Genomic DNA, 18,132 nt, shown 5'->3' with positions numbered 1-18,132 from the left:
CCGCACTCCAGCAACAGAACATTTGGAAACAGACACCTCCAGCTGCCATGCTCCGCTCCCCAGGACCCGCACACCGGCCTTCAGACACCCGGCAGCCGCACCAGAGGACCTCGCTGCCACAGCTCCTATCCGCCGCAGCCACTCCAGCCAGCTAACAGGATGGCCGCAGGGACCAGAACCGGAAGTAAGACTCCGGATGCTGACACTCAGAAGGTATACCTTCCCATGGACAAGGCCTTGACAATCCAAGCTCTGGTTCGCTCGGTCCTCAAACCTCGCAGTATCTCGGTCCACCTTTGCATTCGTCTACTGGGCAAGATGGTGGCCTTATGCGAGGCAATCCAGTACGGCAGGTTGCATGCCCGCCCTTTCCAACTGTATTTACTGAACAAGTGGTCAGGGTCTCACTTACACGTGCACCAGCTTCTGTCTCTGTTGCCAAGAGCACGGATTTCCCTGTTGTGGTGGCTACAAGTCCCTCACCTTGTGGAGGGTCGGAGTTTCTGTCCCCAGTCATGGATTCTGCTAACAACGGATGCCAGCCTCCGAGGTTGGGGGGCAGGGGCCCAATTCCAGGGGAAGTGGTCAACTCAGGAATCTGCACTTCCGATAAATGTACTGGAACTCAGGGCGATTTACAATGCCCTTCTGCGGGCCTCCTCTCTTCTCAGGCATCGAGCCATTCAGGTACAGTCGGACAACGCCACGGTGGTGGCATACATATACCGACAGGGAGGAACAAGAAGCAGGGCCGCAATGCGAGAGGTGTCAAGGATACTCCTATGGGCGGAGGCCAACGCAAGGGCCATCTCAGCCATATTCATTCCAGGAGTGGACAACTGGGAAGCAGACTTCCTCAGCAGGCACGACCTCCATCCAGGGGAATGGGGCATTCATCCTTAGGTGTTTCAACAGCTGGTTCACCGGTGGGGCTGTCTGCAGATAGACCTGATGGCTTCTCGTCTCAACATGAAGCTCCGGCGTTACTGTTCCAGAACAAGGGATCCGCAGGCGGCTGCTGTGGACGCTCTGACGGCACCGTGGACGTATCAGTTCGTGTACCTGTTTCCTCCAATCTCATTCCAAGAGTTCTAAAAAGACTCAAAAGGGAAAGCGTTCAGTCAATTCTGATTGCCCCGGATTGGCCTCGACGGGCCGTGTATGCGGACCTCCTGACCGTGTCTCTGGAGTAACCCTGGCATCTGCCGCTGCTCAAAGACCTTCTTCAACAAGGACCATTCGTCTATCCAGACATACAACGGCTTTGTTTGGCGGCTTGGAGGTTGAGAGGGAAATTCTAGTCAGAAAAGGTCTCCCCTCCAAGGTGATTTTCACAGTGGTCCAGGCCCGGAAGATGGTCACATTGAAACACTGCCACCATATCTGGAAGAAATATGTCTCCTGGTGTGAAGGTAGAAAATATGCTCCTGCAGAATTTCCACTTGGTCGTTTTCTACTGTTCCTATAATCAGGAGTAGATAAGGGCCTAAGGTTAGGCTCCATCAAAGTTCAGATTTCGTCTCTCTCCATCTTCTTCCAAAAACAACTTGCTGTTTTGCCGGAAGCTCAGACGTTTCTGAAGGGGGTTCTTCACATTCAACCGCCCTTCGTCCCTCCCACGGCTCCGTGGGATCTAAATGTAGTCTTGAATTTTCTCCAATATTGATTGGTTTGAACCCTTACAAAGGGTGGAATTGAAATATCTAACGTCGAAGACTGTCATGTTGCTGGCGTTGGCCTCAGCAAGACGTGTTTCAGAAATTGGGGGCCTTATATTGTAAGAGCCTGTATTTGATATTTCACGAGGATAGGGCGGAACTCAGGACTCGCCCGCAGTTTTTGCCGAAAGTAGTGTCGGCTTTTCACGTAAATCAACCTATAGTGGTTCAAGTGTTGGCTGACGCATCAATTGCTCCAAAGTCCTTTGACGTGGTGAGGGCTTTGAGAATTTACGTCAAGAGTACTGCTCGTCACTGAAAATCTGACTCGTTTTTTGTCCTTTATGACACTACCAAGATTGGTCGTCCTTCTAAGCAGTCCATTGCTCGTTGGCTCAGATTGACAATTTAACAAGCCTATTCTTCGGCAGCTTTGCCGCTGCCGGCTTCTATCCAGTCCCACTCCACTAGGTCAGTGGGTTCTTCCTGGGCGGCTGGCCGTGGTGTCTCGGCCTTACAGTTGTGCCGTGCAGCTACTTGGTCTGGTTCGATCACGTTTCTGAAGTTCTGCAGGTTCGACACCTTGGCCAGGGATGACCTTCAGTTTGGTCAGGCGGTTTTGCAGGGGTCTCAGCACTCTCCCACACGTTTTGGGAGCTTTGGGACTTACCCACGGTACTAAAGTACAGTTCCTAGTATCCACTAGGACATTACAGAAAATAGGAATTTGATTTTCTCGTAGTCCGTAGTGGATACTGGGCGCCCGCCTCAGTGCTTTGTTTTTCCTGCTTACTACGTTGTAAGTGTTCTTGGCTGGGTCTGCTGTTGCTGTCGCTATTCCATGTTTGATTAGCCTTGCTAATCTTGTTGTTGGTTAGCGTTGCTATTTTCTGTTTTGGTTAGCATTGCTATCCCTTTATTGTTGTGTGTTGGTTCGTTACCTCACCGCTGTTTATGTGTATATCCTTCTCTAAAGGTATGTCCGTCTCCTCGGGCACAGTTTTCCTAGGCTGAGTCTGCAGGAGGGGCATAGAGGGGATGAGCCAGCACACACTGTTAATTTCTTAAAGTGCCAGGCTCCTACGGACCCGATCTATAACCCCACGGTACTAAAGTACAGTTCCCAGTATCCACTACGGACTACGAGAAAAGGAATTACCGGTAGGTATCAAATTCCTATTTTCTGTATGCTCTATATTAAATATAAACATGATTTTGAAATTGTTGCAGGAGAAATTTAGTAAATATCGGGTCAGAGCACTGCATCTCCCACGCTCTGACCAATCAGATAGAACCATTCATTCCTATTGCAGTGTCCTATAGTGACCTGTCATTTGTGACAGCTTCAAATGGAAGTAGTACAGTACTGTGATGATTAGCAGGGTTTAAAAATGTCTGGGCATGTGGTTATTTAATATAGCATCACCTCATTTGATGTGCGCGCCCTGTCTTTCTAGTTTTATTTTCTTTACAGGTACCAGCAAGCATATGTTTTTTGTGTGTGCCCCAATTCCCTAGAAATTCCAGCCTTGTGCTGACCTGTGTAGGGCTGATTGGCACGATAGCAGGGGGGCCCAATACCGATTGTCTCCCCTGCTAAAACCTAGTGCTGGTAGTGGAATATTCGGGGGGGAAGGGGGGGGAGGCTCTCACAATTTATATATACAATTCCACAGATTTGAAAAAAGCCTTTTTTTGTTTACAGTTTCGAAAACTAGGTTATTTGCTGACATATTCTAAATGTGAAGAGGTTTTGAATTAGATTTACTAAAGTTTCTAAAAAAATGAAAAGTGGAGGTGTTGCCCTTAGCGACCAATCAGATTCTGTCTATCGCTTTCTAGGATGCAATAGAAAAATGATCTAAAATCTGATTGGTTGCTATAGGCAACACCTCCACTTTTAATTTTTAGAAGCTTTATTAAATCTACTGCTTTGTGTCTGTTATACCTTTGCTTTAAATTAAGGTAATGAAGGTTGTACAGTGATGATTTACCCTACAATGTTATGAGTGCCTCTTGGACTATGCAACCTGTCCTTCCACATAGTTGTACATTGTAAAGACAGGAATTTTGCTGACTGTGAGTTTTTTTCATGAAATGAAAAATGAACACAGGCCAAAGTCACTGGTGGGTCTTTTTTTTTCTTTACAACAGGGGTGTGGAACCTTGTGCCCTCCAGCTGTTGTTGAACTACACATATCACCATGACCTGCTACAGTTTTGTTATTTGTCCATGCTAAAGCTGTTGCAGGCATGCTGGGATGTGTAGTTCAACAACAGCTGGATTTCCAAAGTTACCCCATCCCTGCTTTACAACCTTATTACCTACAATCAAAACAGTGACTTTAGTAATATTGTGCTCACAACAAATGTAGTCATATTGTTATTAACCAAAGCTATAAAATCTAAACTTGTGACATGTCATTACTTAGGTCTCAGAGGAATCAGCTATTTCCTGGTGTAAAGAAAGAAAAATGCAGTATTTTGAAGTTAGTGCTAAAGACAACATTAACGTTGATCTGGCTTTTGAGACTCTTGCCAAGAAAGCTTTAATGCATGTTAGTATTCAGGTTTACTTTGCCTTCCTTTTTTGTCATTGTGTTCTTTGGTGTTTATTGGAATATTTTGTAAATAAATACATAAACATTTATTTCTCCTGCTGGGTACACTGGGGTTCCACAGGGAATAATATCGGGGTGTAGAGTAGGATCTTGATCCGAGGCACCAACAGGCCAAAACCTTTGATAGTTCCCAGAATGCATAGCACCGCCTCCTCTATAACCCCGCCTCCGTGCACAGGAGCTTAGTTTTGTAGTTGGTGCCTGGTGCCTGCCAGATAACAAGCAGGGCTGCTCCAGCAGCCCTCAGAAGAGCTTTTTTTAAGTGAATTTTGAAGACTTCAAGGGCTGCAGCAGAGACGCTGTTAGTGTTAGATGTCAGTCAGACATCTCCTGCTGCAGCTCCATCACCTCCCCCAGCAGCGCTGTATACTCCCGCGCCCTGGTTGCTGGGTACTTACAGCGGAGGCTCCGGTTTTCTTCAGTCAGGCACAAACACACCACCGCAGCTCTCCAGGATCGTGTGGCCACACTTCGGGAGAAGGTAAGTGCTAGAAATCGCGATCCGGCGTGGCCGGTGGGAGGCGGGCCGCACGTGCTGGCGTCGACATTGTGGAAGTACAGTGACCCCACTAGACCACCAGGGCAAGGGCACACATCGGTTTTACTAAAAACCGTTTGTCTATGGCCCACAGTACCCGGTGGTGAAGTCCACCAAGGGGATAAGGCTCTGACCTGTAGCCCCTCCCCCAACCCCAGGGTGCCATTTAGAGTAAATGTTCCCGCCCTGGAGCTGCATCTCTCTCTCTCCCTCACTCCCTGTCAGCGTTTGGGCGCCATCTTCACATGCTGAGCTGATCCTGGGACTGTTTGGGCAAATCCTCCTCTGTAAAGTAGCCTGCATGTCAGCGCTGTGCATTTTACAGGATACTTAAGTATTCTACATGTCTGTTGACAGTGTTAGTTAAGAAACAGTGCATTTATTCAGGGTAATGTAGTACAAGTTCCCTGTGATATACATCCAGTGTTTTACTGTGCTTTGATATATCTATTAATCTGTATAGCTTTACTCAGTATTACTTAGTATAGGTGGTCCAGTGCAGTTTTATTGCATGTCATAATTTCTGCATTGTACATGTGACTGTGTGTGTGTGCATATACAGCTGCTGCATGACTTCCATTCCGTGTATCTCACTCAGATTGCTATCCCTATATTCTGTACCCTGCAGGGGGCTAAGTGCGTCAGGGGTATTAGTTCATGTAGGTGTTTCCCAGGATATACTTTTTCTCTGTGATTTTCAGTCACCATATACCTCTTGAATTCTCTGTTTGTGCTAATACACTGCACAGGGGGTTCTTGTTAAGGTATTAGGCTGCTGATATTGTACTGGGTTGCCCGTGAATTGAGCTTTCAGGTATGTCAGCTACAAGGGGCGACGGAGCTGGGGCTGATCCCACAATATGTGGTGGTGACGCTGCAGACACATTAGAGGAAAACATAGCAGCAGAGGGTTCAGGTTCTGGTGGTTCTCTACCCCTCAGTGGGTCTGTAGCAACAGGGGTTCATAATGACCCACTTGGGCTACTTTCTCCACGTTATTAAGTACGCTGGTAATGAGACTTACGCCCCCTATGGGACCTCACGTGCCGGTATAACCGCATTTTGTCCCTGTTGTTAATCCGCCATGGGCAGATCAACTGTCCACTCAGTTACAGCAATTGAACCACTCATTGACTAAACAGAAATCTAACCCTCGCCCGCCTAAGACCAAGGGGTCCTCTAAGCGGGCCATTACTTCCTCACAATCCACACACGTCCCAGACACCTCGTCTGATGAGGATGGCATGTATACTGAACCCACAGACTCTGATCCAGATACATCTGATGGGGAATCTGTCTCACAGGTGGATGTTCCTGACTTATTGGAGGCTATCAGACTGATTTTTCAAGTTACTGATGACCCAGAGCCTGATGCTACCTCTAAGAAACCGGACAGGTTTAAACGTCAGAAGGTCGTTAAACAAGTTTTACCTCAGTCTGACCATTTAGTTGACATACATCAGGAATCCTGGGAAAATCCAGGAAAGAAATTCACACCTCACAAGAAGATGCTAGCTCGCTGTCCCCTTGCTGCGGAGCTAAGTAAAAATTGGGAAACACCCCCGCCAGTGGATTCGCAAGTGGCGCGGCTGGTGGTATCCTCAGCTCTGCCTGTAACTACCGTCACTTCTCTGAAAGAACCGACGGATAAGCGTGTGGAGAGTTGATTAAAGGCGATTTACACCCTCGCAGGAGCTGTGCTTCGGCACACTGTTGCAGCGACATGGGCTGCAAAGGCTATTGAAGCGTGAGCTCAGGAGGTGGAAGCGGAGTTGCCTTCCAACTTTTCTGATAATGCTAGACAGTGTTTCTCGTATATTGTTACAGCATCTTATTACATTAAGGAGGTGGCTTCTGATGCTGGTGTTCTGGCGGCCAAGGCTTTTACTGCGTCCATTTTGGCTCGCCGGATCCTATGGCTACGGTCCTGGTCTGTGGACCTGGACTCTAAGAAAACCCTAGAGGTGCTCCCTTTTAAGGGAGACATTTTTTTTTGGAGAGCACCTCAACAAGATAGTGGCTGACTTAGCTTCTGCTAAAACAGCGTGTCTGCCTAGTACTGCTCTTTCGGTGCCGAAGGTTAAGAGTACTTCCTTTCGTCCTTCAGGTAAAGCCAAAGGTCAACAGGCTCGCATTTCCAAAACCGCTAAGCCCAAGCCTAAACGTGCCTGGGCTGCCCGTCAGCCTGATTCCAAAACTGACAAGCCTGCTGCATGACAGGGCGGGCCTCCCTCTGGGGGATCCCAGAGCGGGAGGCTGACTTCTAGGGTTTACCCAGGAATGGTTGAAGACCACTTCCGATGCCTGGGTACGGGAATTCGTCACTCGCGGATAGGCCATATCCTTCAAGAATCGGCCCCCTCATCGATTTTGCCTGACAGTTGTCCCTTCAGATCAGGTGAAGGCAAAAACTATTAATTCGGTGGTACAATCCCTACTGAACACAGGAGTGGTGGTACAGGTGCCTCTGGCTCAGAGAGGCAAGGGGTACTATTCACTGCTGTTCCTAGTCCCGAAACCGAATGGGTCCTCTCGGCCCATTCTCAACCTCAAGTCCGTGAACAGATTTGTGAGAGTCTCCAAGTTTTGTATGGACACTCTTCGCTCTATTGTTCTGGTCTTGGAGCCTGTGGATTATATGGTCTCCCTGGACATACTGTACAGGTTGCTTACCTGCATATTCCTTTTGCAATGTCGCATCAGCAGTACCTGAGGTTTGCTGTGGGCAACCTCTATTATCAATTTCGGGCTTTACCTTTTGGTTTGACCACAGCCCCGCGTGTCTTCACAAAGGTCATGGCGGTAATGACGGCCGTACTTCGCCGTCAAGGGGTCAGGATCCTCCCGTGTCTGGACAACTTGTTGATCCTGGCAAATTCCCCAGAAATTTTCCTACGTCATCTGGATCTGACGCTCCAGTTTCTGCAAGCCCACGGGTGGCTCATCAACTGGAAAAAGTCTTGCCTGGTCCCTGCACAGAGCATGGTGCACCTAGGGGCATTGTTGGACACTCAGAGCCAGAGGTTGTTCTTGTCTCAGGAGAAGGTCCTAAAACTTCAGGACAGGATTCGATACTTCCTATCTCGTCCGCAAGTGTCGCTACACTCGGCGATGCAAGTGCTAGGTCTCATGGTGTCGGCTTTCGACATGGTGGAGTACGCTCAATTCCATTCCCGCCCTCTGCAGAAACTGATACTAGCCAAGTGGGACGGCCTGCCTCACTGGATCAGGTCTCACATGATCTCCTTGTCTCCGGAGGTCCATCTGTCACTGAGCTGGTGGCTGCAGGACCATCGATTGAGCAGGGGGTCGTCCCTTCTGGATCTCAAGCTGGGTCTTCCTGACGACGGATGCCAGTCTGAGAGGTTGGGGCGCGGTGTTGGAGCAACGCTCTCTTCAGGGTCGGTGGACCAAGGAGGAGTCTCTCCTCCCGATAAACATTCTGGAACTGCGGGCGGTGTTCAATGCTCTGAACCTGGCCCAGCATTTAATACAGAACAGGCCTGTTCAGGTACAGTCGGACAACGCAAAAAAAAGCACTGAGGCCGGCGCTGGCTGTTTCTCCAATAGTAAATATTTAAAAAACCATGGATGATTTTAAAAACACACTTGAATTTATTAGCTAAACATCAATTAATAAAGCTAGAGTTAAAATTCACATATACACATGAAATTAAGGGCATATAAAGAGCTGTGAAGCATTTAAATCTGCTGCTAATAAGTGTCCATTGAGGATCCCGGACTAGAACACTGGACAAAGTTCCCTGGGGATAAGAAATGGATACAGCTGGTGTTACCCGTGAGGACGGAGGCTTCCAGAGGCTTTAAATAACAGCAAGCAAGCTGTGCCACTTGTATTCAAGCTGGGTCTCTCCAGTCGGTGCTGTAGTAGTGAATGTCCCACAGAGAAAATTCCAAAGCTGGTGTTCCAAAACTGATTGTTAGTCCATATCTGGATCCGTTGTAGTGTGGAGCACTTGTAGTTGTATTGATGGCAGCTTTTAGACTTAACGCGTTTCCCTAGGCACGGTCACCTAGCTTCATCAGAAGTCACAGTCGGACAACGCCACCACGGTGGCGTATATAAATCATCAAGGCGGCACTTGAAGCCGCATGGCAATGAGGGAAGTATCAATGATTCTTCAGTGGGCGGAACGCCATCTGCCAGCCATATCTGCTTAGTTCATTCCGGGGGTCCTAAACTGGGAAGCGGACTTCCTCAGTCGTCAGGACGTACACGCCGGACAGTGGAGCCTCCATCCAGAAGTATTTCAACTCCTAGTGGACAAGTGGGGTCTCCCAGATGTAGACCTGATGGCATCTCAACACAATCACAAGGTTCCAGTCTTCGAAGCAAGGACAAGGGATCCTCAAGCAGAGTTTGTGGATGCACTGGCAATTCCATGGAACTTTTGGCTGCTGTACGTGTTCCCTTTGGTGCACTTCTGCCCAGGGTAATAAGGAAGTTCAAGTAAGAAGGAGGACCCCTGCTTCTGATTGCCCCAGCGTGGCCCAGACGGCATTGGTTCTTATACATTCAGGGCCTCTCGATAGAGCGTCCCCTTCTACTTCCATAGCGCCCAGACCTCCTCGTTCAGGGCCCTTGTGTATATCTGGATTTGGCCCGATTGGCTTTGACGGCGTGGCTCTTGAAGCTTCGGTTCTGAGGGCCAAAGGATTTTCTGAGGCAGTCATTCAAACCATGTTGAAGGACCGGAAACCAGCTTTGGCTCGGATTTACCATAGGGTCTGGAATTCCTACTTTGCTTGGTGCACGGATAACAATCATGACGCTTACAAGTTTAGTACGGCCAAACTTTTGGCCTTTCTACAACAGGGCCTGGACTTAGGCCTTCGTCTGGCCTCCCTCAAGGTTCAAATTTCTGCCTTGTCGGTTTTGTTTCAGAGAAAAATTGCGACTCTACCTGATGTTCATACATTCACTCAGGGTGTGTTACGGATTCAACCTCCTTACGTCCCACCTGTGGCTCATTGGGATTTGTCGGTGGTTCTGGAGGCATTGCAAGAGTCTCCGTTTGAGCCTCTTGAATCTGCAGACCTTAAGTGGCTTTCTCTTAAGGTCCTGTTTCTGCTGGCTATTGCCTCTGCTAGACGAGTATCGGATTTGGGTGCCTTGTCGTGTAGGTCCCCCTATCTGATTTTTCACCATGACCGGGCGGTTATTCGAACACGTCCCGGGTATCTACCTAAGGTGGTGTCTTCTTTCCACCTTAATCAGGAGATTGTGGTTCCGGCCTTTGTCTCTCCTGAATTGTCTTCCAGAGAGCGGTCTATGGATGTGGTACGGACTCTCCATATCTATGTGACGAGAACAGCTTCTGTTAGAAAGTCTGATTCTCTCTTTGTACTGTTTGGTTTTCACAAACGTGGCTCTCCTGCTCACAAGCAGACCCTGGCCAGATGGATTAGAATGGTGATTGCACATGCTTATGTACAGGCTGGTCGTCCAGCTCCTGCTACTATCAAGGTCCATTCTACTCGGTCAGTTGGACCTTTTTGGGCGGCCCGCCGTGGTGCGATCCTTGAACAATTGTGCAAGGCGGCGACGTGGTCCTCAGTGAACACGTTCATAAGGTTCTATGCCTTCGATACTTACGCCTCCCAGGATGCTTCCTTTGGACGCCGGGTTCTTGTGCCCGCTACAGTGCATCCCCTCCCATGAGGAACTGCTTTAGGACATCCCCGATGTTATTCCCTGTGGAACCCCAGTGTATCCCGCAGCAGAAAAGGAGATTTATGGTAAGAACTTACCTTTGTTAAATCTCTTTCTGCGAGGTACACTGGGTTCTGCAGGGCGCCCGCCCTGACGCACTTAGCTTCTTTGGGTTTGTATGGCATTAGCCGCTGATACCTTCTCCTGTCGTGAGAATGTGGTGAACGTGGCTACTAACGGTTGTCGTCTCTTTTACCTGCTACTGCATTGGACTGGTTAACAAAACTGAGCTCCTGTGCACGGAGGCGGGGTTATAGAGGAGGCGGCGCTATGCATTCTGGGAACAGTCAAAGCTTTTGGCCTGTTGGTGCCTCGGATCAAGATCCTACTCTACACCCCGATGTTATTCCCTGTGGAACACAGTGTACCTCGCTGAAAGAGATTTAACAAAGGTAAGTTCTTACCATAAATCTCCTTTTTGTTTATCTAATCTACTGATTTACTGATGAATAAGCTCTGCGCACATACCTGCATTAAACAGGCATCTAGTAATGGAAATCAAGCCATACAATATAGTATGTGAAATATGCAAGCAATTGAAAATATATCAAAACCACTGGTATTCACAGTTAAATATATCACAAAAGTGCAGGAAATGCACAAACATATGAAAAAATCATAATAAACAAAACAATCAATTGTCCGTGAAAACACGGTTAGTTACCACAAGTAAATTTTCTCTGTCCGCAAGGCTGGGGAACAGTGGACCATGTGATTGCAGTTTGGGGCTGGAGCTGACACTTAAATTACACTAACTAATGATGGCTGCATTACAGCCCTAAAAAAAACGTGACCTCACTCCAAGGCACCTAAACTGAAACTGAAATTCTAGGGTAGCAGGGGGAGGAGCTTACTTTTAAAGCTACAGTTTAATTTAGATGCCAGCTCCAGCCCCAACCTGCAATCCCATGGTCCAGTGTTCCCCAGCCTGCTTCAGAGAAAAGGATTCAACAGTAAGTGACCAAAAATCCTCTTTTTTTGCCAGCAAAACCAGTCAAAAGTGTAGTTGAGAATGGGGAAATCTGCCTGTACCCCCCCAAAAATCAAACTAATATAGAATAACAGTATATAAGTATTTTAGTGGTAATAATGAAAGTGGGGTATTTAAATTGTGTCAAATGGCTGTTATATGCATTTTTCTAAAAAAGTGAAAACAATGTTCAAGTTTTATTTGTGAAAAATTAAATTAGGGGTACATAAAAATGGGTATAAGTATATATTTGGGTCATTTTAATCCACTTTAATAAAAACTTCCAAAAGAAACGATTACTTCCACCTGCAAGACTGAAAATACTTGTCCCAATCATAAAGCACCCCAGTTTACCTGTCCCATACCTTGTATTCCAATTTCCATCATTTTTTCACCCCAAAAATGACGTGTCATTATCGGCCAATTAAAAATAAATAAAAATTTCTCTAACGTCCTAAGTGGATGCTGGGGACTCCGTAAGGACCATGGGGAATAGCGGCTCCGCAGGAGACTGGGCACATCTAAAGAAAGCTTTAGGACTAACTGGTGTGCACTGGCTCCTCCCCCTATGACCCTCCTCCAAGCCTCAGTTAGATTTCTGTGCCCGACGAGAAGGGTGCACACTAGGGACTCTCCTGAGCTTCTTAGTGAAAGTTTTAGTTTAGGTTTGTTATTTTCAGTGAGACCTGCTGGCAACAGGCTCACTGCATCGAGGGACTAAGGGGAGAAGAAGCGAACTCACCTGCGTGCTGAGTGGATTGGGCTTCTTCGCTACTGGACATTAGCTCCAGAGGACGATCACAGGTTCAGCCTGGATGGGTCCCGGAGCCGCGCCGCCGGCCCCCTTACAGAGCCAGAAGAGCGAAGAGGTCCGGAAAAATCGGCGGCAGAAGACGTTCCTGTCTTCAATAAGGTAGCGCACAGCACTGCAGCTGTGCGCCATTGCTCTCAGCACACTTCATACTCCGGTCACTGAGGGTGCAGGGCGCTGGGGGGGGGGGCGCCCTGAGACGCAATAAAACACGATAAAAATACCTTACATGGCAAAAAATACATCACATATAGCTCCTGGGCTATATGGATGCATTTAACCCCTGCCAGAATATACAGAAAAACGGGTGATAAGGCCGCCGAAAAAGGGGCGGAGCCTATCTCCTCAGCACACTGGCGCCATTTTCCCTCACAGCTCAGTTGGAGGGAAGCTCCCTGGCTCTTCCCTGCAGTCACTACACTACAGAAAGGGTTAAAAAAAGAGAGGGGGGCACTAATTAGGCGCAGTATTAAAACATACAGCAGCTATAAGGGGAAAAACACTTATATAAGGTTATCCCTGTATATATATAGCGCTCTGGTGTGTGCTGGCATACTCTCCCTCTGTCTCCCCAAAGGGCTAGTGGGGTCCTGTCCTCTATCAGAGCATTCCCTGTGTGTGTGCTGTGTGTCGGTACGTTTGTGTCGACATGTATGAGGAGAAAAATGATGTGGAGACGGAGCAGAGTGTCTGTAACAGTGATGTCACCACCTAGGGGGTCGACACCTGAGTGGATGTACTGTTGAAAATTACGTGACAGTGTCAGCTCTGTATAAAAAAACAGTGGTTGACATGAGACAGCCGGCTACTCAGCTTGTGCCTGTCCAGACGTCTCATAGGCCGTCAGGGGCTCTAAAGCGCCCGTTACCTCAGATGGCAGATACAGACGCCGACACGGATACTGACTCCTGTGTCGACGGTGAAGAGACAACCGTGATTTCCAGTAGGGCCACACGTTACATGATTGAGACATTGGAAAATGTTTTATACATTTCTGATAATACGAGTACCACCAAAAAGGGGTATTATGTTCGATGAGGGAAAAACTACCTGTAGTTTTCCTGAATCTGAGAAATAAAATGAGGTGTGTGATGATGCGTGGGTTTCCCCCCGATAACAATTGATAATTTCTTAAAAAGTATTGGCTGTATACCCTTTCCCGCCAGAGGTTAGGGTGCGTTGGGAAACACCCCCTAGGGGGGATAAGGCGCTCACACGCTTGTAAGAACAAGGGCTCTACCCTCTCATGAGATGGCCGCCCTTAAGGATCCTGCTGATAGAAAGCAGGAGGGTATCCAAAAATGTATTCACACACATACTGGTGTTATACTGCGACCAGCAATCGCCTCAGCCTGGAGGTGCAGTGCTGGGTTGGCATGGTCGGATTCCCTGACTGGAAATATTGATATCCTAGATAAGGATAGTATATTATTGCCTATAGAGCATTTAAAAGATGCATTTCTATATATGCATGATGCACAGCGGAATATTTGCCGACTGGCATCAAGTATAAGTGCGTTGTCCAATTCTACCAGTAAAATGGTCAGGTGATGCGGATTCCAAACGGCATTTGGAAGTATTGCCTTTGAAAGGGGACATTTGGGGTCAGTCTTTTAGACCTGGTGGCCACGGCAACAACTGGGAAATCCACGTTTGTACTCCAGGTCGCCTCTCAAAATAAGACGCCGTATTATCAGGCGCAGTCCTTTGTTGGCAAGCGGACAAAAGGTTCCTCTTTTCTGCTCGTGACAGAGGGAGAGGAAAAAGGCTGAAGAGATTACCCAGTTCCCAGGAACAGAAATCCTTTCCCGCCTCTGCAAAAGCCCTCAGTATGACGCTAGGGCCTTACAGCTCAGGCACGGTGGGGGCCCGTTCTCAATGAATTTCAGTGCGCAGTGGGCTCACTCGCAAGTAGACCCCTGGATCCTTCAGGTAATATCTCAAGGGTACATATTGAAATTCGAGACGTCTCCCCCTCGCCGTTTCCAAAAGTCGGCTTTACCGACGTCTCCCTCTGACAGGGAGGCAGTTTTGGAAGCCATTCACCCAGCAGGTGATAATCAAGGTACCCCTCCTGCAACAGGGAACGGGGTATTATTCCACACTATTGTGGTACCGAAGCCAGACGGCCCGGTGAGACCGATTCTAAATCTAAAATCTTTGAACACTTACATACAGAGGTTCAAATTCAAGATTGAGTCACTCAGAGCAGTGATTGCGAACCTGGAAGAAGGGGACTACATGATGTCTTGGGACATCAAGGATGCTTACCTTCATGTCAAAGTTTACCCTTCTCACCAATGGTACCTCAGGTTATGGTACAGAACTGTCACTATCAGTTCAGACGCTGCCGTAGGGATGGTCCACGGCACCCCGGGTCTTTACCAAGGTAATGGCCGAAATGATATCCCTTCGAAGGAAGGGAATTTTAGTTATCCCTTACTTGGACGATTCCCTGATAAGGGTAAGATCCAGGGAACAGTTGGAAGTCGGTGTAGCACTATCTCAGGTAGTGTTGCGGCAGCACGATTGGATTCTCAATATTCCAAAATCGCAGCTGGTTCCGACGACTTGTCTTCTGTTTCCTAGGGATGTTCCTGGACACAGTCCAGAAAAAAGGTGTTTCTCCCGGAAGAGAAAGCCAGGGAGTTATCCGAGCTAGTCAGGAACCTCCTAAAACCGAACCAAGTCTCAGTGCATCAATGCACAAGGGTTCTGGGTAAAAATGGTGGCTTCCTACGAAGCAATCCCATTCGTTAGATTCCACGCAAGAACTTTCCAGTGGAACCTACTGGACAAATGGTCCGGGTCGCATTTTCAGATGCATCAGCGGATAACCCTGTCACCAAGGACAAGGGTATCCATCATGTGGTGGTTGCAGAGTGCTCATCTTCTAGAGGGCCGCAGATTCGGCATTCAGGACTGGGTCCTGGTGACCACGGATGCCAGCCTGCGAGGCCGGGGAGCAGTCACACAGGGAAGGAATATCCAGGGCTTAAGGTCAAGCCTGGATACATCACTTCACATAAATATCCTGAAGCTAAGGGCCATTTACAATGCTCTAAGCTTAGCAAGACCTCTGCTTCAAGGTCAGCCGGTGTTGATCCAGTCGGACAACATCATGGCAGTCACCCACGTAAACAGACAGGGTGGCACAAGAAGCAGGAGGGCAATGGCAGAAGCTGCAGGGATTCTTCGCTGGGCGGAAAATCATGTGATAGCACTGTCAACAGTATTCATTCCGGGAGTGGACAACTGGGAAGCAGACTTCCTCAGCACGACCTCCACCCGGGAGAGTGGGGACTTCACCCAGAAGTCGTCCACATGATTAAAAAACTCGACAGGTATTGCGCCAGGTCAAGAGACCCTCAGGCAATAGTTGTAGACGCTCTGGTAACACCGTGGGTGTACCAGTCAGTGTATGTGTTCCCTCCTCTGCCTCTCATACCCAAGGTACTGAGATTGATAAGATGGAGAGGAGAAAGCACTATATTCGTGGCTCCGGATTGGCCAAGAAGGACTTGGTAACCGGAACTTCAAGAGATGCTCACGGAGGATCCGTGGCCTCTACCTCTAAGAAGGGACCTGCTCCAGCAAGGACCCTGTCTGTTCCAAGACTTACCGCAGCTGCGTTTGACGGCATGGCGGTTGAACGCCGGATCCTGAAGGAAAAAAGGCTTTCCGGATGAAGTCATCCCTATCCTGATCAAAGCCAGGAAGGATGTAACCGCAAAAACATTATCACCGCAATTGGCGAAAATATGTTGCGTGGTGCGAGGCCAGTAAGGCCCGACGGAGGAAATTCAACTGGGTCGATTCCTACATTTCCTGCAAACAGGAGTGTCTATGGGCCTGAAATTGGGGTCCATTAAGGTTCAAATTTGCGGCCCTGTCAATTTTCTTCCAAAAAGAACTAGCTTCAGTCCCTGAAGTTCAGACGTTTGTAAAAGGGGTACTGCATATACAGCCTCCTTTTGTGCCTCCAGTGGCACTTTGGGATCTCAATGTAGTTTTGGGTTCCAAAAGTCACATTGGTTTGAACCACTTAAATCTGTGGAGTTAAAATATCTCACATGGAAAGTGGTCATGCTGTTGGCCCTGGCCTGGGCCAGGCGCGTGTCAGAATTGGCGGCTTTATCCTGAAAAAGCCCTTATCTGATTTTCCATTCGGACAGGGCGGAATTGAGGACTCGTCCTCAGTTTCTCTCCAAGGTGGTTTCAGCGTCTCACCTGAACCAACCTATTGGTGGTGCCTGCGGCTACTAGGGACTTGGAGGCCTCCAAGTTGCTAGACGTTGTCAGTGCCCTGAAAATATATGTTTCCAGGACGGCTGGAGTCAGGAAATCTGACTCGCTGTTTATCCTGTGTGCACCCAACAAGCTGGGTGCTCCTGCTTCTAAGCAGACTATTGCTCGTTGGATTTGTAGTACAATTCAGCTTGCACATTCTGTGGCAGGCCTGCCACAGCCAAAAATCTGTAAATGCCCACTCCACAAGGAAGGTGGGCTCATCTTGGGCGGCTGCCCGAGGGGTCTCGGCTTTACAACTTTGCCGAGCAGCTACTTGGTCAGGAGCAAATACGTTTGTAAAATTCTACAAAATTAATATCCTGGCTGAGGATGACCTGGAGTTCTCTCATTTGGTGCTGCAGAGTCATCCGCACTCTCCCGCCCGTTTGGGAGCTTTGGTATAATCCCCATGGTCCTTACGGAGTCCCCAGCATCCACTTAGGACGTTAGAGAAAATAAGAATTTACTTACCGATAATTCTATTTCTCATAGTCCATAGTGGATGCTGGGCGCCCATCCCAAGTGCGGATTGTCTGCAATACTTGTACATAGTTATTGTTACAAAAATCGGGTTATTATTGTTGTGAGCCATCTTTCAGAGGCTCCTCTGTTATCATGCTGTTAACTGGGTTCAGATCACAGGTTATACGGTGTGATTGGTGTGGCTGGTATGAGTCTTACCCGGGATTCAAAATCCTTCCTTATTGTGTACGCTCGTCCGGGCACAGTATCCTAACTGAGGCTTGGAGGAGGGTCATAGGGGGAGGAGCCAGTGCACACCAGTTAGTCCTAAAGCTTTCTTTAGATGTGCCCAGTCTCCTGCGGAGCCGCTATTCCCCATGGTCCTTACGGAGTCCCCAGCATCCACTACGGACTATGAGAAATAGAATTATCGGTAAGTAAATTCTTATTTTCTAAGTGCTTAATTAGTCATTAAGGGGGGTGTCCCAAGGGTTCAGAACCCTATCCCAAAATGTTTGCCTTAAAATAGGCATTTTCCATAATGTTTCACCTGCTCAGGAGGTGTTGGAAAGAAATTTGCGTTAAACCTATGGAGAATTATAGCCGACAATTGAATAGCGTTTTTTTGTGAGTCGCGATAAAGCCCCATTTTTAATGCGGAAATGGGATTTTGCGGACAATTGAATTCCCCTCTTAGTTTTATCTCAGTGAGAATTCAACTTTGCCCATTGTTTATAAGCACTACACAGCAAAGGTCATACGTAGTGTGTAGTGTTAGGGCAGTTAAGCCAGGTTTGTTTAATAGCGGTTTAAGAGGTTGAGTGACATTGAAATGAATGAATCATGTATGGATGTGCGAAGTGCACAGGAAAGTAGGGAAGAAATGTGGATGAGGTTGGAGGGATTGGAAATATTAAGTAGGTGGGAAGTCTTGGGGTTCAAAGAGGGGTATTAACAGTTGGGGGTATTTACATAGGGCTTAGATTTCAGTGACTTATCACTAGATAGGCCCAAACATTCACAGTAACGGTCAGCATTTTGTTTAGCA

General features: G+C 47.9%; 1 protein-coding gene across 3 annotated transcripts in view; it reads left to right on the top strand.

The window, feature by feature from the left end:
• The window catches only part of RAB7B (RAB7B, member RAS oncogene family), a 127,434-nt gene that overhangs the window by 69,045 nt on the left and 40,257 nt on the right, over positions 1 to 18,132 (top strand). For all 3 annotated transcript variants that reach the window (XR_010236643.1, XM_063955159.1, XM_063955158.1), the window contains one exon: positions 4,091 to 4,216. Coding sequence is in view for 2 of the 3 variants with exons in the window: in XM_063955159.1 (XP_063811229.1) it covers positions 4,091 to 4,216 (126 nt within the window). In the remaining variant the exon portion in view is untranslated. The remainder of the gene's footprint in view (positions 1 to 4,090; positions 4,217 to 18,132) is intronic.

The sequence above is a fragment of the Pseudophryne corroboree genome, chromosome 2 (assembly GCF_028390025.1).
Source record: "Pseudophryne corroboree isolate aPseCor3 chromosome 2, aPseCor3.hap2, whole genome shotgun sequence".
In the NCBI taxonomy this organism is placed as follows: domain Eukaryota; kingdom Metazoa; phylum Chordata; class Amphibia; order Anura; family Myobatrachidae; genus Pseudophryne; species Pseudophryne corroboree.
Note: the sequence above shows the minus strand (reverse complement) of the source record. Positions and strands in the feature narration are given on the sequence as shown.